General features: G+C 40.6%; 1 protein-coding gene across 1 annotated transcript; it reads right to left on the reverse strand.

The window, feature by feature from the left end:
* Positions 1-24081, reverse strand: LOC105933138 (grainyhead-like protein 2 homolog). The gene is made up of 15 exons (XM_012872538.3): positions 23734-24081; positions 22968-23154; positions 20237-20680; positions 20058-20113; positions 18113-18341; positions 17911-18022; positions 15312-15406; positions 4153-4311; positions 3976-4033; positions 3658-3797; positions 3526-3563; positions 3245-3330; positions 3070-3155; positions 2889-2953; positions 1-1098 (listed from the first exon to the last, which is right to left on the reverse strand). Exons 1-15 carry the CDS (start codon positions 23745-23747, stop codon positions 984-986), a joined length of 1884 nt encoding a protein of 627 aa, XP_012727992.2. The 5' UTR covers positions 23748-24081; the 3' UTR covers positions 1-983.
* Positions 24082-24660: the final 579 nt, after the last annotated feature.

Below are 24660 nucleotides of genomic sequence, written 5' to 3' on the forward strand. Positions count from 1 at the left end.
TGCGTATAAAACTATATTTATTGACTCATGTATAAGACTGTACATCATGGTGCAAGAGACAGAATGACGCAGAACGTGCCACTCTAACATTTTAAGAATAGTAAAAAGTAAATGAAAGTCAAAGTCTCATCCTCAGAAGATTGTATAAACCTCTTGAGTTTGGAGCAAATCTCATAAATAATGTGAAAAAGTGTTTGAAAAACCCAAAACAACACCAATCTTTATTGGTACCATATCATTTTTATGATCCTAAGACAACAGCATGTATTTACAACACCTGACAGTTATTTCACACTACTCAAACCTTTGACGTGCAAAAAAAATACAGTTTGACAATCTGAATGAATTCAGAATAAAAAAGCAAAACATATAAACTACTTTTAAGACTCACATAAAAACAGCTGTAAACAGAAAAATCTGCCTTAAACATGACTAATCCTATGCTACATCACACATTATATCAGCTTCCACATCTTTTGGCAGAGTCAGGAAGCTGACAAGATGCTAACAACAGATCTCACAAGTATATATTTTCATCCTGTGGAACTAAAGCAAACCATTTTGTCACTTATTGTTGAATGTTGCCGAAATAAGCCTCATTTTAGCTCATTAAAAAACATCACCAAAAAGGAACTGCTATAAGATAACTAGCCAGGAAACATTAGCTAATTTTACTAATGTAAAAATCCTTGCCTTTCATAAATTTTAGCCCTTGGTATAAAATTGCCTCTAAATAAGGCTGCCTAAAAAAAACAAGTTGCAGCCCAGGAGGTGTATGTGCAGCAAAGCTTACTTAAGACTGCTGTGGGACATTTATGTAATGCTGTTTGGTTTAGTTCTTTACAGTTGCCTATGTTTTTGCATTTCTAACCAGGGATTGACTGCTCAGCAGTGATCTCTTCTCTCCAGATCATGCAAGGAATCCCAAATAGACCACAGAACTGTGAGATTTCTTTCTTTCTTTTTTGTTTTTTTTAACCCTCTCAGATTTCTGACAGGGTAACCCGAAAAGAGTCGGCTGAGCACTCCAAAGCGAGGATGAAGGTGTCCTCATTGGAGTAGTGCTGGATGATGTTGTCATCCATGTTCACCAGGACCCTGTGGTAGATAAGAAGAAGGAATGCTATTTAAAATTTGTGACTTTGTTGGATAGTCCAGTGATTTTGTACTGAGAGAAATATTCACATTAAAAGACTAGGGAGCCAGAATTACTTTTATCAAAATCCTTCACATGTTAGGTTAGAATAAATTTAAATATACCTAAATATATATTTAGATATATAACACAACACCAAAAAAGTTCACATCAGCCCCCATCTTCTCCTCATTTTAGGGCAAATTAGCTAAACGCAGCATGCTATCATGCATAGTCATGTATAATCTGGAGTCATTCAAGTACACTCTGAAGTCAGAATATCCAAATCCTAAATCAGACAAATAAAATCTAAACATCTCCTGAAACTCAAATTCTGATTTAAAAAGGTCCCTAACCAATGTAAAACTCAAACTCCAATTTTGTTGCCATATGAATGGTAGTGATAGTTAATGTACACTATGAAATTAGTCACACACATCTGTACTGATGAACATGTTGCTAGAGTATTTGAATGTGTAAAATTTATATTGCTAGAGTGTTTGAACATGTGAAATACTGACGTTGTCGGCTTGTGTGGCTAACTTTAGTTAAACTTGTACATCAGCACAACAATTAACACATCTTGTAGATTTAGGGGTTTGCACCTTGAAGAGTTAGGTGTTAGTATAGCTAGATGGGCAGCAGTTTAACAGGTCAACCACTTCCCCATATTGGAAGGTAGACTGGTCCTATAATTACACCTCAGAGACAAGCTTTTCAGCACAGCATGCAGGAGCTGTATTAACATTCCAGCAATTAGTGGTTCCATTTATTGTCAGAAGATTTAATGCAATGGTAAAAAAATAAATAATAGGTTTCATTTTGCTAATGAAATTGCATGGACAGACTAAAAATCAAATAAGTAACCTTTAGTTTCAGTTTGCCATTTATTCAAGTATGGTTTCTTTTTAACAAATTAAAACTGCAGAGTTTTGATTGTCACCATATGCAGATGACAAACTAGTGTTTCTAGCACTTTAAAAGGTTTCTCACATGAAACAAGACTGCTGTGGTGCTTAATAGCCACCAATCGGTTTTTCACTTTATTTTGTAAACAGAAATACATATGTTTTCTTGCCAAGCATGTCATTTAATTTAATATCCTTTACAAGTTATAACAAAAATATTAGTCTGTGGATATTTCATCAAACTTAGCATCAAACCTTTTCAACCTACACCAATTGTTCAATTTTATGCTGGTAAAACATTTCAATATAGTTCTAATTACCCTTTTTATCTTAAAACTAAAGTAACAAAACTACTTGCAATCACTGATTTGCATCTATAATAATAATAATAATAATAATAATAATAATAATAATAATAATAATGTAACTTTGTACATTCCAGTAAAATATGTCTGCGGCATTTAATCCACCCCTCAGGGAGCATTTGGGGGTTAAGGGTCTCCCTCAGGCACCAAGAATGAGAGGCTGTGGGATTCGAACCAGAAATCTTGCAGCCTCCACAGGACACAAGCACCCTGTTCTAACCACTAGGCCACCACTCCATTATTATATTATTGCTGTAATTATTCGTTCCTACAATAACAGCAAATAGATTTTTCCTTGACATTTTAATAATTATTTAGGAGATGGAAAATCAACCTTCGTAAAAACAATGCTCATTAAATGCTCATTGTATTACTCTGCATACATATGGTTAAAAAAGCAAAAGCTGAGAAAATCCAAAGCTTTACAGTTATTCATACGTCAGCCTTGTGATGTTTTGATTTCTACAAAATATTTCTCACCCTTTTTTGCTTTTCTGATAAACTTTGGTCATCTTCTCAACAGGCACTTTGTATTTCTCAGAGATCTGGGGAGGCAAAGTAAAAACAAATGTCAGAAGTATTTCAGATTCCGCCCATTTAAAGGAATTTAATCACAAATCTGCATAACTACTTAATCCAACAACCCTTTAACAATACTTACTGCCTCCATCAGTGCTTTGAGGGTTGGGGCACGCAGCATTAGGGCGTCGAATACCTCATCGCACTCCTTCCTCACATACAGCAGAACTAGCAGCAAAAGAACAAAGCAAAAACTGGAATTAATAATTAATATCAGGAGACAAAAGCAAGAACCTGAATGGGGTTACAAAAATCACCTTTCTTTTCAGACTCTCCCTTGGACTTCTTGGGCTGAGGAGGGCAGATCTCTTCCTGACATGACAGCTTCTTCATAGGAAGCGCTCTGATGAACACAGATACATGAACATAGTCTGGAATGTTAATACTTTGAAATCACGCATTTCTCTCAAACAAATGTTTTTATCTCCCAAATCTCTCCTGTAATTCCGTGTTGCAGGACAACATATGCGTTACGAGCCTTCCTGACGCACCGAGCCGCAGCAGACAGGATTTCAAATGGAACCAGTGTAATGCTCACCTGTCCATGACAACCTCATCTGTGGTGACAGCAAACACCTGCACAAAGAGCAAAAATGAAGTATGAAATACATGTCCAGATGAAGGCCGTGACAATCAGAGTGGAGGTGTTGGAACCTGAGTGATTCCTCACCTGCCCTGCTCTCTGCAGGTTCCCAAAGTGGACATCAGGGATGAAGAGGACCGGCTGGGAGTCCAGGTCCAACATGCTTTTGAACAGGGTGCTCTCAGCCTTCCTGATGGGGGAGCTCGGCCCCGGGTTGCTGTTTTTTCCTAATTAAGAAGAAGAGCGCGAGCTCAGCAAATTCCTAAAGCAAAAGTTTTTTTTCCTCTTTTAAACGTCAACTTTCATAAAACATTACATTAATTTCATTATACATATTTTTTTTCCAGTAAACACAGTTAAATTAGACATCTGAATGATTTGAAAGACCAAAACTACATGAACCACCTTTTGTCCTCCTCCTTAGCTGCTTCTTCTCCTCATCACGCAGTTTCCTCTCTGCACCCTGTAGAACGCATACATAAGGGGAGAAAAAAAAGTAAAACAGCAATTAAAAATGGATCCAGCCAGATCCAATTAATCATGCTGAGCAGACAGCTCGTGCTGCCTTTGACCCTCCCTCACCTTGTCACAGAAGACCTTGATTTGAGCAAAGGCCCTGTGGATAGGCCTGCTGCTGCAGCTGTTGTAGCTGTAGGTGTCGATCTGGATTATCAGAGGCATGCCCTTCACTCCCTTCTGAGAGGAGAAGTCTGTGCTCAGACAGTTCACAGAGATGAACACCTGGAGAAAGCCATAAAAAACAAGTCGGACCTTAACCAACACCTAGACATTCATTCTATTGCCGATAGAGAACCAATGAAGAGCCTTTTTTGCTCCTAAAAGTTCAGTAACACATTAAGCATCCATTTTTAAATACACAGGCTCAGGTGGGAGAATCCATTGACAACACATCTTTAAGTCGTTCACTCTGCAAATCTGGTTTTTATTCAATAGTGGCAAGAAGAAAGTCACAGTTTAAAGAAAGTAGCCCAGTTTGTCAAAAGCCATGCAAGATACCGTTTTTAGATAAGAAGAGTGGTTTCCAAAATTTTCTTGGGCCTTTCTGTGATTTAAAAGAAAGTTCTCGTGCCCCCCTACAGCCAATCTTTTTGACAGTTGAACAAAGAAAAAAGTGAACTGCAGTAAAACATATAGCAATAAAATAAGCAATCTTCTTTAAATAACAAAACTTTTAAAGTGTAATTGTTTTAAGTCTAACAGTCTATTTTACTGTGTATTTGAATTCAATATTGAGATAGATAGATAGATAGATAGATAGATAGATAGATAGATAGATAGATAGATAGATAGATAGATAGATAGATAGATAGATAGATAGATAGATAGATAGATAGATAGATAGATAGATAGATAGATAGATAGATAGATAGATAGATAGATAGATAGATAGATAGATAGATAGATAGATAGATAGATAGATAGATAGATAGATAGATAGATAGATAGATAGATAGATAGATTTTTTTTTATTTTTTATTTATATATATAACCTCACAAAATTGGTAATTTTTCCAGTCTATTTCTACCATAACCCCCTCCGCCCATCCCCAGCAATTAAACAGGGGGGGGGGGGGGGGGGGCTTAGTGTAATTGGGTGTGTGCCCCCACTTGGGGAACCTTTGGATAAGTCCAAGACAGAACCTTAGACAGAAAGGTGAGTTTGATTAAAGATCCTTTGCACACTTCCACAGCCTAACAACACTTCCACTGTACAGTGTGGGGATGTTTTTCTTCATGAGGGGCAGGGGTGCTGTTACTGAAGGGAACATAGATGGAGTTAAATACAGGGATATACTGGAATAAATAAACATATTACAGGCCACAATAGAGCGTGAATGGAGGTCAGCTTCAAGCACCAGACAAGACTTGTGAAAATTTCCCATTTCCTCATTCCTCTTTTTCTCACTTGTGACCTTAAGCATGTTAACCCTGTTTACTGCAGTGAGATTTCACGCACCAGGCTTAAAATTTCATAGGCAGGCACCAAATTAGTTAAAGACTGTTGGTATATAAAAAATACTGGATTCCAAACAGCAGTATAGGAAGTTAATGTTGTGCACACAGATACTGTGATGATCATGATATGGCTCCAATGTTGCCCAAATCAGAACTGTGTGTTTATTCAAACTAGATCATCTGCAAAGATGATCTTCACATTTCCTAAAGTTTATGATGGAAATAGCTGATTATTGTCAACAACTGTGGTTCCTATGAACATTTAAATCATTATCACAATCCCCACTTTGATTCTTCTAAGATAACCCAGTACATCCACAACTGTCATTTTAAAGTTGGTTGCATTTATTAAAAAGGATAAATAGATACATGTGAAGCCGCAGTTATAGCACTCTCACTCTTTCTAGTGAGAGTGCTAGAAAGAATCACTTGCACTAAGGAAAAGCACATAATACAATGGTTGGAAATAAGTTTGATATGCTTTTATTTTGAACAATAACCTCTCTTTAAGGCCAACTTCCTTACAGTAATATTCATGAAGTGCACACCTAAGGACTTCACATGGTGGGAGTCCCCTAATCACCCTCCTCATCAGTGCACAGCATTGGACTAAAGTTAAAGATCAGGTGGACTGAAGCTTTTTTTTTTTTTTCCCTGACTGAAGCTTTTAAGTGACCCGCATATTATTTAATCCCTGTTAGTTAGTAGCCGACCAGATACCTGTTGTGTAAATAACTGGTAGCAAATTGTAAAGGATTTTACAATTTACAACCAGTTATTTACACAACACATATCTGGAATATCTGGTAAAATTGTAAAGGATTTTACAATTTACTGAAACACTTAATTTAGAAATTATCTCAAAAATAAGGAATAAGACCAGGACGGCTGGTATAAGTGAGCTAGTAGGGCTAAGCCCTCCCTTGTATTTACAATAAAAACGCCTAACAAACAGAAATAAAAAATATAGGCCATCACATTTTGTCAATTTTACAACAAAACCGGTGCCAACCAGACTTGGGAAAATCCCAGGCTCTTTCCATAGGGCTCATTTTTCACAGCCCGCTCATGTAATGTGTTTCTTGGTTCAGAATGATTGACAGGCGTCTTGCCACGCCCCCTCACTTTGCAGCTCATCTTGTTGAGCCCAGGGTCAGCCCAAGGCCACAATTTAGCCAACGAAGGCGGACATATAATAACGTGCTTCGAGCCTGAGTCTATGTGGGTGTGGTTTGATGTAGACCGAGTAGGTACGATGGCGAGCAAGATTAACATAATCGAGGTGGATAATTTATCTTCCCACACATTTTCCTTAATGTTTTCTGAGGAAAAACTGAAGTCAAGAGGTTAGGGGTGGGGGGCACCAAACGATATTCAAATCCAGCAAAAGGAAAAGCAGCAAAGCCAGAGTTTTACTGTGACATGGTTTCAGCGAAAGCAGTGGCTAATGGCAAGTATCGCTAAGAAATCTCTTTCCGTGTTTGCCGTTTGGAGGAAACACAGCTTGGACTCAACAAGGAATTGTCGATCTAAAACATTTAGCGTTGAAATCCCTAATACAGGCGAATTAGGTTGGCCAGCTGAGCTAAGCTTGGTTTTTGGTATGTTTTAGTGGCTTTTTAGCAGTTGTCTTTGAGCTGAAAAAGGACATGTTCACTTCTAGCAGATTTTATTTATTTCAAGTTGCATGCTTCTGTTGTTGGAATCTGCAGCATTTTATTACGTATAAATAATTATCTGTTAGCCCACCCTACAATTATCACCACCAGCCACCACTGAATAAGACAGAAGTAAAATTGCAGTATAAATAAGGAAACGTTGATATTTTTCTTAAGAAAAAGTTTAATCATTGAAAAAAAAATAATTAGGCTTGATATCAGGCACCCTGGGGAACCTGTTGGAATTGGACACAATTGGGTGACCATGCAGAGCTCTTCTGCGTCCAGGCTTTTCCAGGCTGGCACGATGCGTGTCGTTGTCCATGGGACCAAAATGTGGCTTTCATTAAACTTCAATAATTGCAGCTAAATCGCCTGCGAGACGTCATCTGCTGATATTCTCCAACCTTTCTGACCGATGCGTGGGAAACTGCCTGTAACAAGCTCTTCGATCGTGAGCCTACCAGTCATGCCCTCTGGTGCTCATTTGGGAAGATTTATTTAACATGGTAGGATGACTGAGAAATAATTCTCAACTACGTCAACCGTCAATGATGAGTCTCTGGCTTAGTGATGGAAAAGAAGCCCTACCTGAACCGATATGCTCAGCACTTCTTGATCATGTCTCACTTCACCTACTATAATTGTCCTCTGGAACACTTTCCTTGGTGATTTCACCACAGCTAAATGAACTACCATATACCTTTAGAACCAGGGTCCCTCCCTACCTTCAAGAATGTTCTGAAGACTCATCGCTTCCAGGAATACCTCATCTGACCAACCTTAACACATCTGACTCACACTTGCAATTCCTTACATGTTGACCTTAAACCCTGCCTAAATTTGCCATTAAAGACTTAGTCTGATTTCTTTTAATCACCATAGCACCGGGTTAATAGTTAAAGGTAAATGTTAAACCTTTTGGCATGACACCTCAAGCTTTCTCTGTAAACAACCTTCTGTTTATAGTTGGTATGCAGGTAAAAAAAAAAGGAAAGTGGGAAATCTACAGTCCTGCTTCTTGTCAGGACATGCTGTAAAGCCAGCAGGATGAGTGGGATGTGAGAGGAGTTTCTTTCTTCCTCCCAAAGAAAAGCGCTCATCTGTTCTACTTCTGTAGGCACGGTCTACTCCGTCATAATGAAGTTATTCTGCCAAGTAGAGACAAGGGAAAATCAGGTTTCAAAAACTGTTAGAGCAGTCATGGGAAAACAGACTAACTCTGTTTCTGTTTAAACAAGCAGGCAGCCAGGTACTGTTAAAGAACTGCTAAAACTCTTTTATAGTTGTGATCCATGCATTTGATAATCTAGGCTGGAGCATACAGATGCCGTTAACACTACCTAACTAATAAAGACTTCAGCAACTACCTCAGAGAAGCCGGGGGTTGTTGCTACCCATGACGAAGCTAGATATTGTTAAACGGCTATTTTCCAAAACAACAGTGACTAAACACTGGAGAAACATTTGAGGAAGCTGACAATCTTCCAAGGTGTGCCCATCCCAGTACATTAACCTGTGCAATGCTCGGAAAAACTGCAAAAAAAAAAAACACAAGCTCCGTAATCATCCATGAAGCAATATCAGTATTGCTGAGGTCACCAAAACCACAGAGGAGCCGATTTGATGGGAAACCTAACCTATATAAATGTAGCAAGGATTCTTCAGTGTCATGAATTCAATGAAGCTGTCCCATGATCTGTTGAAGAAAAATTATCTGAAGAATACATTCTTCTATCTTGTTCTGCAATACATCAGTACATGTTGTGCATTTATCCAAAATGGATTTGTTAACTATCACATTAATTACACAACCTATTACCTGTTCAAATACATGGGAGGAGGGCGAGGTGAGGCAGTGGGGAGCTGGCCACAGCGCCGATGGCGCTGTGCTGCACACACTGACTGAGGCAGGCGGTTGGCGCATGCCCATTGCTGTCTGGTTACACATGTACAACACGGTCTGTCTAGCATATAAAATCAATGTGTGACATATTGAGTCTTTGTAATCGGCCATACATTTGTGATTCAAATTATGTGATTAAAATTCGCTCAGTAGGTTAAAAAGTAAAATGCCCCAGTGTTGAGCCCCATAGGACCAACGTGCTCTTCTTCTACCAAAGGAAGTCGCTACCACTTTACAATAAGGCGCCCTTTATAAGGCTTATAAATGGTTTGTAGATATGTTATTAATAAAGCTATAAACACTTTATAAATCATTAAGAACTGTTTATTATGCATTAATAAGAGTTCGAAAGAGACAGAAAAGAGATAAAACTGACCGGTTTCTTACCGAATAGTGAGGCAAATCTATATTTGTCTGAAACTTTTCAAATTCTTTATATTTCATCTAAAGTTTGGGGCAATGGTGGCGCAGACGTTAGGGAGTTCGTCCTGTAATTGGTGGGTTGCCGGTTTGATCCCCCGCTTTGAAAGTCTCCATCGTTGTGTCCTTGGGCAAGACACTTCACCTGCATTGCCTGCTGACGGTGGTCAGAGGGCCCGGTGGCGCCGGTGCATGGCAGCCTCGCCTGTCAGTCTGCCCCAGGGCAGCTGTAGCTACCAACATAGCTCACCACCGTCACGGTGTGAATGTGTGTGTGAATGGGTGAATGACTGACTGTAGTGTGAAGGGCTTTGGAGGGTGTCAAGACTAGTTAAAGCGCTATACAAGTACAAGCCATTTGCCATTTAAAGGTGCTATACTAAATATTTCAGTCTAAAGTACAACCTTGTAAGCTCAATAACCATTTGTAGACATAATTCTGTACTATGTAATATTCTACTTTGTGTCATGGTGTACGCTTTACAGTAAGACTCCCTCCAGGCATTGATAAATGTTTAATACTCATTAATAAAGGGTGTCATGACATACCTTTTACAATAAGCTTCCCTTTGATAGTTGTAGATGTTTATAATGTAGTGGTAAAGTATAATATAACATGGTGCAGAATTATGTTTACAAATGCTTATTGAGCTTACAAGGTTGTACTTTAGACTGAAATATTTAGTATAGCAACTCTGGATGAAATATATAGAATTTGGAACGTTTTAGCCAAATATAGATTTAGCCCATTATTTGGCAAGAAAACAGACCGTTTTGTCTCTTTCACGCCTCTTATTAATGCATAACAAACACTTAATGATTTAGAAAGTGTTTACAGATTAAAATGTTATATGTCTACAAACCATTTAGAAGCATCTATAAAGGCAGCCTTATTGTAAAGTGGTACCGGAAAGTCTAAGGAGACACTCATTAATAGTTTTACGCACTGACAGGGTTGACCAGTAGGAAAAATATACGGTTTAAGGGCCGACCCGTTAACTCTGCATGCCCCAGTATTCTCTGGTCTAATGAGAGGATATCGGTCTAACCGGTAGTCTAACACAAAATTGGCTCATCAAGAGGATAATGATCCTCACCACACTAGGTAATCTACAACAAAAGGCTAGAAACCAAAAGAATCAAGGTCTTATAAAGGTCTAGTCAAAGTCAAGATCTCAAACTGATTCAATTGTAACTGAATTTTAAAACAGCTGTGAAGAACCAAATATCTGAAATCCCTCTGCAACATTGTTATAATGACTAAAGAAAGTAACTACTGTTAAAATCAAACAGACGACGAACAATTAGGTCTGCAGAGATCAGCTGATCTTATATTCCATCCAGGACACATTTCCATAAAAATGTATAGAAAATTTAGTTCTTCCTTTTGTATATATTTATACCTAAAATGTCTTAATTGAGAACAAAGTAGAACCAAAGTCAAACTCCTTGTTTGTGTCACAAATTTGGCAATAACGTTCGATTCTTATTAGGTTCTGCAAGCTATTGAATAATTAGATTTATTTTCATGATGACTACTGGCAAAAGCACAGTTTGTTAGATAACCGACCGAATCAGTTGACTCTCTTAATGATGGTAAAAGGTCACAGTGGCATAGAGTCAACAGGAACAGTTCACTTACAACACTCAGCAATCTCCCATTTCTCATAAATGTTTTTTTTTTTTTGTGTGGGGTGGGGGGGGGGGGGGGGGGGGGGGTGGATGAATTTTAAAGACTTCAAATAAAACGGACGTGTTGGTTCAACTTCTAAAACCCGAACCACACCCAAATCACAGAACGGCCTCTTCAAGTTCAGTGTAAACCCTCCTAAATGTGGTTATCTGTCAAATTTAGCTATAGTGGAACATATTCTCATGACTGATGCCAAATCACATAAACCAGCACAAACACCTGTAGGATTTTCCAGTTAAACGGGACCGACAGCTTGAGCAACAGGTCGGCAGAGACGGATAACGGTAGAGAATTCTCACCGCGGCTCAGCGATAACTTTCCCACTGCGCTGCATCAACAGCATCGTGCCTGAACCTGCAGAGGTGAGGGCTGATTGCTGTGAAAGCCTAAAGCGCAAATAGGCCTCCTACACAGCTCCACAAATTCCCACCTCCACAGACTCGAGCCATTTACAGTTTCTCCACCAGCAAGCGCCACATGCATTGCCGCTAGCATTGGTGGACGTGTGTGTATGAGTGGGAGGCTTGTTGTGTTTTTGCTTACAGCGTGACAGGGCGCTCAAATGCCTTCCTGAAAAGCGGAAAAGTTCATGAGGACGCCGTGAAGTGGCTGCTCAGTGCCATCCGCTCCAGCGGCCACAAACAAACACGGATCGAAAACGTGCCGCTGGAAGATTTGGCTCACGATGAGGATGGCGCAGCTTGTTGCCTGGCAACAAACTGTGGCACGTAAAAACAAAATGATGTGCGGCAAATAATGAACCCAGCATCTGCATCAGAATGGTGTTACGCTCGCAAACAGAAATGTGAAGATGAAGTTAACGTGCAAAGGTGCGAGGAAATGAGTGGAGACTGCAGCACTGACAGATTTACACTGACATCTCTGCCTAAAGCTGGGCGTGGCAGCGCTGATGGTCGGCATATGGATCGTGGAAAAACACGAGGACAAATGTGTTACCTAAAGCATTTTCAACAACAGCTAAGTCTTGAGGGGAATGGTGGGAAAAAAATATGCACACAGGACTAGAAACAAGAGTCCTAGGATGTGGAAATTGACTGATATTATTATTTACTGAAATAAATGTATTTTAAACTGAGAGACCTGTTGAATTAGTAGAAATGTCGGTAAAATACATGGTTTGGATGGAGTCAAGTTACACCTAACGATTTACATTTATTTCAACTTACTCTACTTTTACAGTAGATTTTTTGATTCAATACAAAAGGATTTTTTTTTTTATCTTTTATTAAAATACATTCTTAAATCACCTAAAAGTGGTGTAGATTTTACTCACGCCAGGAAGCTTTTGTATTTTGGTGTCAAAGTTCACCCATTGGACCTAAATTGGATGTACTAGTTTAAAAAAAAGCAATACGAGAAGAAGGCAATGACAGGAAAAAGAAAATCCTATTTCACATACAAGCTGGTAACTAATACTATTGTCACACTATTGCATACCTGTCATAGGTTTCAGTTGCATACAGAGACATCCCTCTAGCTAGATAACGTTCCAGCAGCAACTTGTATAAGTTAGTCCACAGCTAAGCCAGGACGCTATGGATTTGCTGGACGTGAAAAAAATATGTATGAAATGGCATAAACACTGCACTTCAAACCGCCAGATAGGGCCCACTGCTGTGGAATGTCCTGTGCTACTTAGTCACAGCAATGACCACAAACTAATGCTACTTTATCTCATGCTACACTATGCAGCCTCTCTGTCTGCACTGGCAAAGATTCACTCATGCAACTGAACACTTGAAGTGCTCCCATCGGCAGGCCAAGCCAACCTGTTCTGTTATCTATTCTGACTGTTTGAGAATATTTAGACCCAGTATATATAGCGTTAAACCTTCAGCCCAAAATGTTCAGGTTATCACAACCTGGGGGGAAGAAATGAAACAAGACTGGGATGTCACAGAACACCAACCTTCATCACAATACATACATATTACGGAAAACTAGGACATATGAAAAAGTGACATGATTGGACTTGACGCTCCGTAAAATGTTGGTCGTTACTTCCGATTTGGACACATGTGAAATGCATTTTTAGATTAACCAAAAAATACATGGCAATGCGTTGTCCATTTTACAAATACATAAAATGAAAAATAATTTAAAAAAGGCTGCACAGTGTCACAGTGGGTAGCGCTGGTGCCTTGCAGCAAGAAGGTTCTGGGTTCAAGTCCAACCCAGGGTCTTTCTGTATGGAGTTTGCATGTTCTCACTGTGCATGCGTGGGTTGTCTCCGGGCACTCTGGCTTCCTCCCACAGTCCAAAAAACATGACTGTTAGGTTAATTGGCATCTCTAAAATTCTCCTTTGGTGTGAGTGTGTGTGTGAATGGTTGTTTGTCCTGTTTGTCTCCGTGTTGCTCTGTGACAGACTGGCGACCTGTCCAGGGTGTACCCCGCCTCTCGCCCGGTGAACACTGGAGATAGGGACCAGCAACCCCCGAGACCCCATGAGGGATTAAGTGGGTCAGAAAATGGAAGGATGGATGGATGGATAAAAAAAGAGAAGAAAAAAAGGGACAGTAGCTTCTGGACTGACCAATGAGCAGCAGATAATCTGTCCCTTTAAGAGGTTTAGGTGTCAGTCACAAGAGACATAGGCAAGACTGTCCATAGCTGTAAGAGCCTCTTAACTCTAAAGAGTTAAAAGATCTAAACAAACATAAATCTACCTTCGACACTTGCACAACACTTGGCCTGAGTACAGTTACAGTTTCCTCACTGCAGCGCTCTCAGGGTAACAGGACAGTTGCTGGCCAGCTCATTTCTGGGTTATGTTACAGTTTTCCCCTTTTCACTGAGGCCTGTTTATATGAATGTGCTTTATCAGGTTTATCAAAGTTTATACAAGTTGAATCATGAAGACATTTTTTTTACTTATCTATGTTTTGATGTAGCATATGAAACCCTGAACAGGCTGTATGAACCTGTCATTACTCATTTCTCTAGAAAGCAGACCGTAATCCTGACCAGGGCTCTCCTTTCTTCCCCTCCTCCTCAGAGTGAAGCTTGAACTAGTTGAAAATCTACTCTGCCGGCCCATTTTCACACAATTTGGCCAAATTGTGTGAAAATTGGGCCCATTAAGCCAAAATTGCTGTGAAACTATCTCAGATTAATGCTGTTTTAGACTGATTTTGCTGATTTTAATCACATTTTCGACCTAGTGGGTTTGCTGACCGGAGAGCTTTCTCCCCCAGACCACAGCACCTCTCCAGCTGGACAAGGGGCCGCTCAGCATCAGGAAACATAATCTACATAAAGGGCTCAGGTTTCAGAGCCCACAGTAGAAATGCACACAAAAAGACATCCTACGCAGATTAAAGGCTCCAGAAAAAATACATTAAGAAATAAAACTCAAAAGGCTCCTATAAACTGAGGGGCCAGAGAGAATGTGCATTTATGTGTTCTGACAAGTCCTTCACAATCACTTTAGATGCGTTTCTTGTTTAAATCAGCTATAAAATGAATAAAATAATACTGATGATAAAATGATCCCGTCTTGGGGACAACCATTTGTTTCATCTCTAAATTACGTTGGCTAAAACCGTAGTAAATAAGGGTAGCGTCAGCACGCCAGGGGAACACTGCAGCGTAAGCCTGGTGAAAACAAATGCAGTGCAGCGAAGGCGTGTGGCAAACAGTAAATATTTACAGTCAAACCTGCAAAGCTGCAATTACCTGTCTGTGTTTTTCTGCAGCTGTTTAAAGAGGTTTTATGGACTGAATGTGAGCTGCAGGGCCCGAAGCACCCTGCGGATGGGCTCGCTTAGTGGGTGCAGCGTGTTTACATGTCGGTTGAGTTTATCAAACTGACCAAGAACAAGAACAAGCGTGCCAGATGGGACACAGAGCAGGATTTCTCTCCTCCGAGCATGGAAGGTGAGGAGTTGTAGAAAGGATGGACAGGACTGCAGCTGATCGCCCGCCCACTGGTAATGAGCTTCGTTCACACACAGTTCTCAAGACAAAAACCTTTGGCTTCACAAAGCAACGTTCCCAACACAGCTATAACAATAAGAGTCAAGAAATTCCTGTATGCATCTGCTGCTTGATGCTCGTTTGCGTACCTTGGCTTCTTCGCTCATGTCCCAGGTAAAAGACACAGCGTTGTAGGCTATTTCCTCCACGTTCCCAATGGTGCTGAAGCTCTCCTTGTAGTCAGCTGAACGGACAGATAGAAAACACAAGGGAAGCGTTTCAGATGGGTGTCGGGGGGGTAGACGTTAATCTGCCATTATTTTTAACATTTCAATGCATTCTGACAATGAAGGTAATACTTAATACAGGAATAAAAAAAAAAATAATCACCGACCACTAAACAATTGTTCCAAATTAAAAACAAATTTTTGTATGTTGGGTCAGAAAATGTCACGTATGGCAGATTCTACTATGGATGTACTCTAAATCAGCATTAACATCGGCTGATGCCAATGATGGTCAGTGTTTATCATATCGTATCAGTCTGATAAGTAAAACTGGGCTGACTTTAACGACCCATGTTTATGTTCCATCGTGTTGTGGTTTGTGTCGCTGTTTTGGGAAGGGATGCGGTTAGCCATTTGGTGTTTGAAGCAGGGAAGCAGTGTCAGTGGTGTGACTGTTCTTTTAACAGCATTAAAAGTGTAGAGGGACGTCTATTATATAAACAATATTGGTAAATATCAGTTAAAGCCCAAATTTTCATACTAGTACATCAACGATCACCATATCTAACAAACAATATAGCATTTTGGACCTAAAGTACCTAAAAACCAGCAAGTTTGTTAAATAAAAGTATGGGAACTTACTAATATAATATAATGGATAATATTTAACTGGACAAAGCAGAGAATAGGTTTGTGCTACAGGTTTTCTGGATGAATGGGATTAAAATCCAACTTCGGTTAAATATACAGTTCTATAACAATAAGCAAGAAAACACTAGTTCTTCATTCCTTTAATGAAATATGGTGGTGGTGGTGGTGGTATATTGGCATAGATCTCTTTTTGCTGTATTTTACCCAAGATTGCGTTTTAAACCTTTGATGGAACAACTCGATGTCTCGCTCAACACAACAATATCCGGCTTCAGATAATACTTTCAGTCTGCCATCTACAGGTGCTCCAAACGCCAATCAGCTGATTAAATAAATGATTAACAGGTTGATTGATGTGTTTACTCAGTGGTTAAAGTTGACGCACTTCTGTGATGTTTCTGATATGGCAAAAAAGCTAAGACGCCATCTATTTGTCTTCAATGAGATGCATAAACCTAGGACTCTAATAGATGTATCTCATTTCTCTTCTAATTTTAGGATTTCCCCAATCCTGTTTTCTTTTATCATAATTCCATGTGTTACAAGGTAAGCGCATCAGTGTTTCCCCCTACCATGCTCTAAAAGCTCCCACAGAGTCGGAAGTACAAAGCATCCGTTGGGGGGAGCATACGGTGGTCATTAAAGCAACGCTTAAATCATCGGGAGCGGATTTGCCTAAAACAAATACGGTCTGTTCAAACTTGATTCAAAACATTAAATCTCAATTTAGCACTTTCTCAACAAGTAAATGGCTCTAAAGTCATTTTCAGATGTCCTATAAAAATACCATTTGCTTTGATTGTCGCACATCGTCTTTCTGTTAGAAAAGTCCAACTTCCTGAGTCCTTCACTGAAAACAGATGGCTGCTTTATTCTTGTTGCTAGATAGACCCCATGAAGGGATCAGGAACACATACCAAATGTAATAAAAGTAAAACTGAATAATGTTACGCTCAAAATTATCCTAAACTCTAATTTCAAAGAGATTTTCATTCAATCAAGAAGTAGGGAAGAAGACAGGCAGGTAGCCTTCAAAACATAACCATGATTAAAGATAAACGACAGAGACAGAAACATAAGGAGAGACAGAAAGGTGGATAAATAGGAGAAAGATGGAGAGAGACAGAAGCTGGCATCTTATACAAGGTTGTATTCTGAGATATTGATGAAAAGTTAAGTGGAAGAAAAAAGAAAAAACAAAGCTTGTGTGTCCCCCTCTCCCCCAGAGCCGTCTGTCTAACCAATCTGTAGAGTTTATCAGTTCAACAGCTTTTTTCTGGCTCCTCTTGTCCTTTTATCTTACAGGCAGTATCTCTGAGTAAATCAAGCAGACATTTTCACGTCATAATCCCACCTCCAGCTTGGCAAAACAACCCCAATACACCTCGGTCACGTCTTAATTTTCATTCTCTTACCCACTCTAGAGCAAGTCCATGCCAGTAGTATTAATGGCATGAGCTTGCCACACACAAAACCAGTGGTGTATGACAGAGCTGGTTCATTCCTTTGAGTTTTAGGCCACAGGTTGAGGCCTGTCTCTTAATGATCATTCAGGATATGGCCGCAATCCAGGTTTACACTTATTTCTCCATAACGTCTATGCAAATGTAGCCCCACTGGCTGTCTGTTCACAGGAGTCCTGTGGGAATCCAGCATTGACTGTTATTTAAATCTAATCCGGTTTTACTGCCGAACAGGTGAAGGGATTCTCTTTCAGGTTTGCCGCCTTTCTCACTCATCCTCTGCCTTGCTAATCTTGTAAAGTGGAAGTGAATTTATCCGTTTGTGAGAGTAATAGAAAGTGCTAAACTGTGGGGACCCACTGATCATTTGGGTAACTTTAGAAAAGAAAGTAAAAACATGCTCTTACCAATGTCCAAAACCCTTTGTTTTGCGGTGTGTTGCCTGGAGTGCCAATATTTCCAATTCTTTAGCTGATCATCCCTGGACTTGTCTTCCCCAAACACCACCATTATGACACTCTACAGACGAAACACAAGTATGCAGGGTTATTAGGTCGCAGCGTTTCAAACTTCTAGAGTTTATGTGACCAAACCCCACACTCCCTTCACCTGTACAACAGTGTCCCGCTGCAGTTCAGAAGCCCGCTGCTCACTACTGGGTGGCTTCCCGTCAGACCTCCCCCAAGCTTTGGCCCTGGGCTGACAGTGGGGTGACCTGTAGCCATTTTCAGACAACGTCAAAGCATAGAACTGGCCCCGGTTCAGGTAAGCCATAGGTCCTTCTCCTTGCCGCGGCCGCAGCGACATGTTGGCCTCCAGGCTGTACTTGAAGCTGTCACTGCAAGACAAATAGTCATTTCCTTAACCTTTTCTGTGGCGTCACACCCACAAATGTTCATGCATCTTCTTGCAATTTTATGCCAAAGGCCAACAACATGCTTGTGCACAATTGTGAAGCAAAAATAATTAAAAAAAAGGGTTTTCATACAACATAATTTAATCTGCTGTAGATTTGTTTTCTATCATCTCTGCTTTAATACCCTAAAATATAAACCCAGTGGTTCTGTGAAGGCCTCAAAGTTTTATTAGAGAACGCTAATGAAAACAACGGCGACATGAAGGGTCAGTGATACAGCTGTGGAGGAGTTTAAAGCTGGACTGGATCATAAAATGATATCCCAAGCTTTGAACATCTTAGAGAGCTCTGCTTATGTATAATCAGAAAATGAAGAGCATTGCACAACTGCAGATCCACCAAGACATGACTGTCCACTTAAACTGACGAGTGAGACCTAATCAGAGAAGCAGCAAGGTGACTCTGATGGTAACTCTGGAGGAGCTGCAGAGAATCACAGCTCAGATGGGAGAATCTGTCTACAGAGAGCCATTAGTCGTCCACTCCACAAATCTGGCCTTTATGGAAGAGTGGCAACAGAAAGCCATTGCAGAAAGACAACAAGAAGAAGTCCTATTTGTAGTTTGCCACAAGTTTTGCAGAGAACACAGCAAATATGTGGCAGACGGTGCTCATGTTAGATGGCAAGCAAAGCGCTAAGGAGGTCCTACTAGCATGACTCAACCCTGAACACAGCATCCCCACAGTGGCACACGGTGGTGGCAGCATCATGCTGTAGGGATGCTGCTCTTCTAGAGCAGGGACAAGGAAGCTAGTCAGAACTGAGGGGAAGATTATTGGAGTTAAATACAGGACAACCCTGGAAGAAAACCTGCTAGACGCTCCAAAAGACTTGAGACTGGGATAGATATCCGTCATCCAGCAGGACAAAGACCCTAAACACTCAGCGCCAATAGAAATGTGTCTTTGCAGATCCAGTAAGGAAACATGCCATGATTCTCTTTAAGCCTCTGTTATTTGACCAATATTTGAGATACACCAGTAAATTAACTTTTTCGAACTTTTCTTTAAACAGACACTTCTGAAACAACTTGAACAAGTCTTGGATCAAAAGCCTGATTTTTGATCCCTAAAAGTAACGTAAAACAAAAAAAACAAAACAGTGAGAGGATACAAAACAAAACATTTATCATAATGTGGGTCGGGGGTGACACATTCCAGCCATCAAGAGCTACAGTCCTGCAACTTTTAGATGCATCCCTGCTCCACTCCAACACACCTGAATCGAATGGCTGGACTCCCTCCTCAGCATTCATTCATTCAGCCCCACAGAGGCCTGGTAACAACACATTTCATTTGGTTCAGGGGGGCAGGAGACGTGATGAACCTAAATGCTGCAGGGTGGCAGCTCTCCAGGACTAGACTTGGGCCCCCCTGATGCTACCTTCCAGTTCCACAGAGCCAGCACTTCCCCTGCTGCTACAGCCTCTACAGTATTCACTGTTTGCAAACTTACAAAGTCCGGCCTGTTTAGGATGTTAAAGGTCTCATTGATGTGGAGCAAAGACAACCTTGGAAGGTTGTCCCGCATACTTAAACTAATTTGTTGGTGAGCAAATTGCAAAGGTTATTGACAGAATTTCTAACTGAACCCGTTTGCACCAGAAGATTGTCTGTGAACAGAATAGTCAGTCTTACACTGGTAGTTTATGGAGGGATGCATCGACTCGGGAAGGAGGACTCCTATGGTAAATCTGTAACAAAAAAAGACATGTTTTGAAATAGCATGTACAGGAATAACCTAAACACCAAGTAGAGCTGAAGAAAAAAAAAAGCATAAATTGCAAATTTCTGCATTAAAAGGATCCACCACATACGTCAGATCTGACTTCGTCCACGGCGTCCTCATACGTGCTGTCAGGAGTGCTGCCCTGTTCATCTTTCCGGTAACCAGAAAGAGATAAATCATAGCAGTTCTGCTCATAAAGCATCCTTAACTGCTCTCTGGGTTCTTCTAGGTGGGAGCCACCAGAACATAGGGCCGGCATGGACGCCGGGCCTTCTGTTTTCACCAGAGCCAGAGGCGCACCGCCCCTTCCTGCACCGTCTCCTCCTCTGCTGTCTGAGGCGACGCTCGCAGCGCCGCGCTTGGAGCCAGGATGTTCTGTGGTGGAGCTGTTCACCGAGAGGTTCACCGGCATGGACCTCGGGACATGACACCGATGATCCAGCGCGTCCTGGCCCCCATAGGGGTTTGGCACCGCAGCAGAGGGGTCTGATGATGCCACACCACTGGACGAGCGTTTTCTCTCTCTAGGAACCTAGTGGGATACAAACCAACCAAAAGAACATGAACTCAAACCTGAAATCATTACTGGGGCCCCACATGGACACTGAGGGAAAGACCAATGACGTAAGGCGGATATCCAAATTCTCACACTCTCATTAAAATGGTTTTAGTGATTTTTTTTTTTAAAATGAGGCCGAGATTAATAATTTGGAAACTTTTCCACTTCTAATGTGACCTTAAACCTTTACAATCCAACTGAAAAACTGAATGAAACCTTTTGGGGGCTAAAAATATACCGGTAACTGGGGATGTGGTTGTTTTTAGAATTACTCACCACGTTTAAACTCGAGTTAAATGGGAGTGCACCCGTCTATATTTGGAATACCTCCGATGTCGCCCAAATAATGTTTGGCTGTTGTAGTTGGCTTTTACTGACATTTTCTCTTCAAATAATGGGGATTTTACAGTCTTAGACTAATTTAGTCAGGAGAAGTGCGCAAAATATAGCACAATGAAGACAATCTTCATCACGTGGAGGAAATATGCCTAACAACGACGTTACAAAAAACTGGAGATCGGCCCAAGATTGATGAGAAAACAGCTGCTCATGTAGGCTGACAAGAAACCTATATTAAATAAGATGCAGGAATCTTTGTCAAGTACTGACTGTGTAGTGCAGCATGTTGCAACAATGTCCTGTATTCTTCATATCTCTGGGCTATGGGATAGGTTGGGAAGATGGAAGCATTTTGTTTTAAAGAAATGCATCCTAGAAATGCTAAATCTAGCTCAGTTCATATCTTGGGGTCTCCAAGCAGCTCGTGGGAAAAGGTTTTGTGGTGTGACGAAAAGTGAGGGTGATGTTTTTGGTCACAGTTGCAAAGGAATGTTTCGCGCAAAACAAGTGTACACATTACGGTGGTGGTAGGTTTTGGTAGCTTCATGCTTTGCAGCTTTGTCATTTATCTTGTTGTACATTATTTTTTGGGGGGAATTTTTTGTAACACTAGTGGCCCTTTTTTATTGAAAGTAGGCTGACAGGAGAGAGGGGGAAGACATGCGGCAAAAGAGCGCAGGCATTGAGGACTGAGGCCTGTGTACATGGGCCGCGCACGCTACCCCAGCACCACCAACCCGTCCTCACTTTGGCATTTCTCCACTGGGACTGAGAGCTCTGGTGCCCACGGGCCATATCTGATCTGACGCCTGAAGAAATTGGACAGGAGTTTGATCAGCGTGCTACCACGGCTTTACGCCTACCCAAAAAGACCAAGGGCTGTAAAAATAACATTAATAATCTAAAAGTTGAAAAAGTAAGAGCTTACGGGTGTGCACACTTACACGTCTATAATATTTCAGCATTTTATTTTTCTCCTAAAAGATTTCAGATTGTTTTTCAGGTGACACTCACAGTTCAAATTAAAAGGGGACAAAAGTATCTGAATAAATTATTTCTGTCAAACATGTAGGGCATGTTAAAAAAAAAACTGGCGTTTTAACAGGATGGTGTAGATTTCTTTCTATGTAATGTCATTTTGCATGTGCGTCCAGCTGCAGACAAAGTTCACCAAAAACGTGAAATGTAATCTCCATCAGCCATAGTTTGTGGACCTGTTATGGTTTGTTTCAGCAGTTTCTATCATTTGAAAAAAAAAAAAGCAACTGTCAAACGAGATGAAACGCACACAAATGTAAAAAAAACAATTGCTCGGATCCTAATCTGTAACTGTTGTCCATTATTCTACACATGGATAGCGCTTATGATTACTTTAATCAGGGATTTTTATAATTAGAGTTCAACAAGTAGAAAATGATGCAAAAAGTCTGAAAGACGCAGACACATATAACTCTCCACCAGTGTGTGACTCACATGTGGACATACAACTTTCCTCTATGCCAGACTCTTAGAATTGCTGCGCATGTGTAAAACAGCAGCAAGCTGATGCACATTAAATAAATGATGAATAACGTTCCTGTTTGTATTCTTGTGCTCATTTCATGTATTAGGACAGCTGGTAAGCTGCTCAAATGTCAAATACTGAGGATCGCTAAAACAAACAAAGAAATTGGAGAACTACCCAAACTTATATTAGGAGTGATTCTAGGGTCCCAGTAGTGGGGGTGGACGCTCTCACCAAAGTAACTTGGGGTCTGCCAAAAATTTGTGGTGCAACTAGATCTTGCATAACGTTTGCGTTGTCTGTCATGAGGAACTTGGGATTGTGCAAAGATACTTTTTTCCCCCTCCCTTAATGTCCCTTGTGGAGTCCAGTAAATGATAAAACCACTATTTCACTTCAGAAAGCATCCTTCCAGACCTTGTAGTAATCGTACAGCAGCCCCAGAGCCGCCACGCCGTCCTCGTCTCCGTTGATGCTCATCATGGCCTTGGTGGCAGCAGTCAGTGGATTCTCCAGGTAGCTCTTCCAGGCCTCATCCTCACTGCTGAACACTCTGCGGGACGCCAGCGACACTTCGTTCGGCACCACCACCACCAGTCGTTTACTGTTGAGTCAATGGGAATACGGGAAGAGACGGAAAAGCGTTAGGTGTCAGAGCAAAACCAATCTGTCAACACAAGGCAACAGTCTGGCAGCCAACAGGCACGCCTCAGGCTCTTTCTCACCGCGCTTCTGTCTGATTGGGTGCCCTGCACTACAACATTCTCTTCACATGGCCGTGTCAAAACTGGCTAAACACAAACAGACTGGAAATCCTCCTTTTTCTCTGAGACCATACCACAAAGATAACCAGCAAGCATCTTAATTTGGGATATATACAATATAGTTATTTATCAAAAACTATAGCAATATACACATCAGTTCACAAACGAGTTTTACTGTGAATCATTTGACGATTCCGCAAACACCACTTTACAATCAAATTTGAAAATCTATAATTTAGTCATTGTTATGCTGCATTTAACCAACAGGGTTAGACAGGTTTGTAAAATGGGGCCACAACTGAGTTTCAGGTTGTTGTTGTTTTTAACTCATCTAAAAGTTAAAGGGGTTTTGTTAACAGGTAACAGTAAACCAGCATGCGTGCATAGAACAAAGAGTAAAATTAATGACTTTGTCTTACCTGTCCAGGTCCATGTTGCACTCAGGACTCTGCTGGTTTCTTGGACTGGGGCAAGAACCGTCCGTTCAAATTAGGTCAGGTTGTTTGGGCCACTTCAAGCTACGGCAGCATAGGCCCCTGGGGCTGGCTCCAAGTAGACTCGATGAAAACAGCCAACAGAAGTAATCTTACTAACTACAATATGATCCAATGTCCACCCTACTGTCAGGTAAAAAAAAAAAAAGAAAACAACAACAGGCTAAATTCATTAAAAAGACACTGTTGTGTATCTGGGCAGTTGTTTTATTTAGCAGTAAAAGTTGCGGGGGTTAGAAATGTGCGATGCAGCACCTGGAGAGGTAAGACAAATAAGGAAATGTGAGCTGCTTTGCTGATTGGTCAGAAGACTCTGAGTAGGCGGTGCATTCAGGTTCCCATTGGCGGACTCGTAGATGGGAGGCTTGACTAAAAAACACCGAGGTGACGTGGGCTACACGTTTGTTTAAATGTTTATGTTAAACGTGATTTAGGGAACTTACCCAAATGCCAGTTTGGAATTTGTTTTAAATCTGGGTCCTGCATGACCTTGGGTGTTAATTGCAAATAACAGAATGTTTGGCCAGGCAACATATCCAGATTGTGAATTTTATTTATTTATTTATTGTAATTCACGCGCCTTATAAACTAAATATAGCAGCCTTTGCGTTTTTGCGATGCGTGGAGGCATCTCTCTCTCTCTCTCTCTCTCTCTCTCTCTCTCTCTTCTCTCTCTCTCTATATATATATATATATATATATATATATATATAATATATATATATATATATATATATATATAATATATATAATATATATATATATATATATATATATGTATGTGTGTGTGTGGTGTGTGTGTGTGTGTGTGTGTGTGTGTGTGTGCATATGTATGTATGTATGTATGTATGT

The sequence above is a fragment of the Fundulus heteroclitus genome, chromosome 3 (genome assembly GCF_011125445.2).
Source record: "Fundulus heteroclitus isolate FHET01 chromosome 3, MU-UCD_Fhet_4.1, whole genome shotgun sequence".
Classification (NCBI taxonomy): domain Eukaryota; kingdom Metazoa; phylum Chordata; class Actinopteri; order Cyprinodontiformes; family Fundulidae; genus Fundulus; species Fundulus heteroclitus.

Coding starts and splice junctions, on each gene's coding strand:
- LOC105933138 (XM_012872538.3), bottom strand. Junction 20,681..22,967: donor TGCTGTACGATTACTACAAG/GTCTGGAAGGAT, acceptor GTATCCCACTAG/GTTCCTAGAGAGAGAAAACG. Junction 3,156..3,244: donor GGGAGAGTCTGAAAAGAAAG/GTGATTTTTGTA, acceptor TTTTGCTGCTAG/TTCTGCTGTATGTGAGGAAG.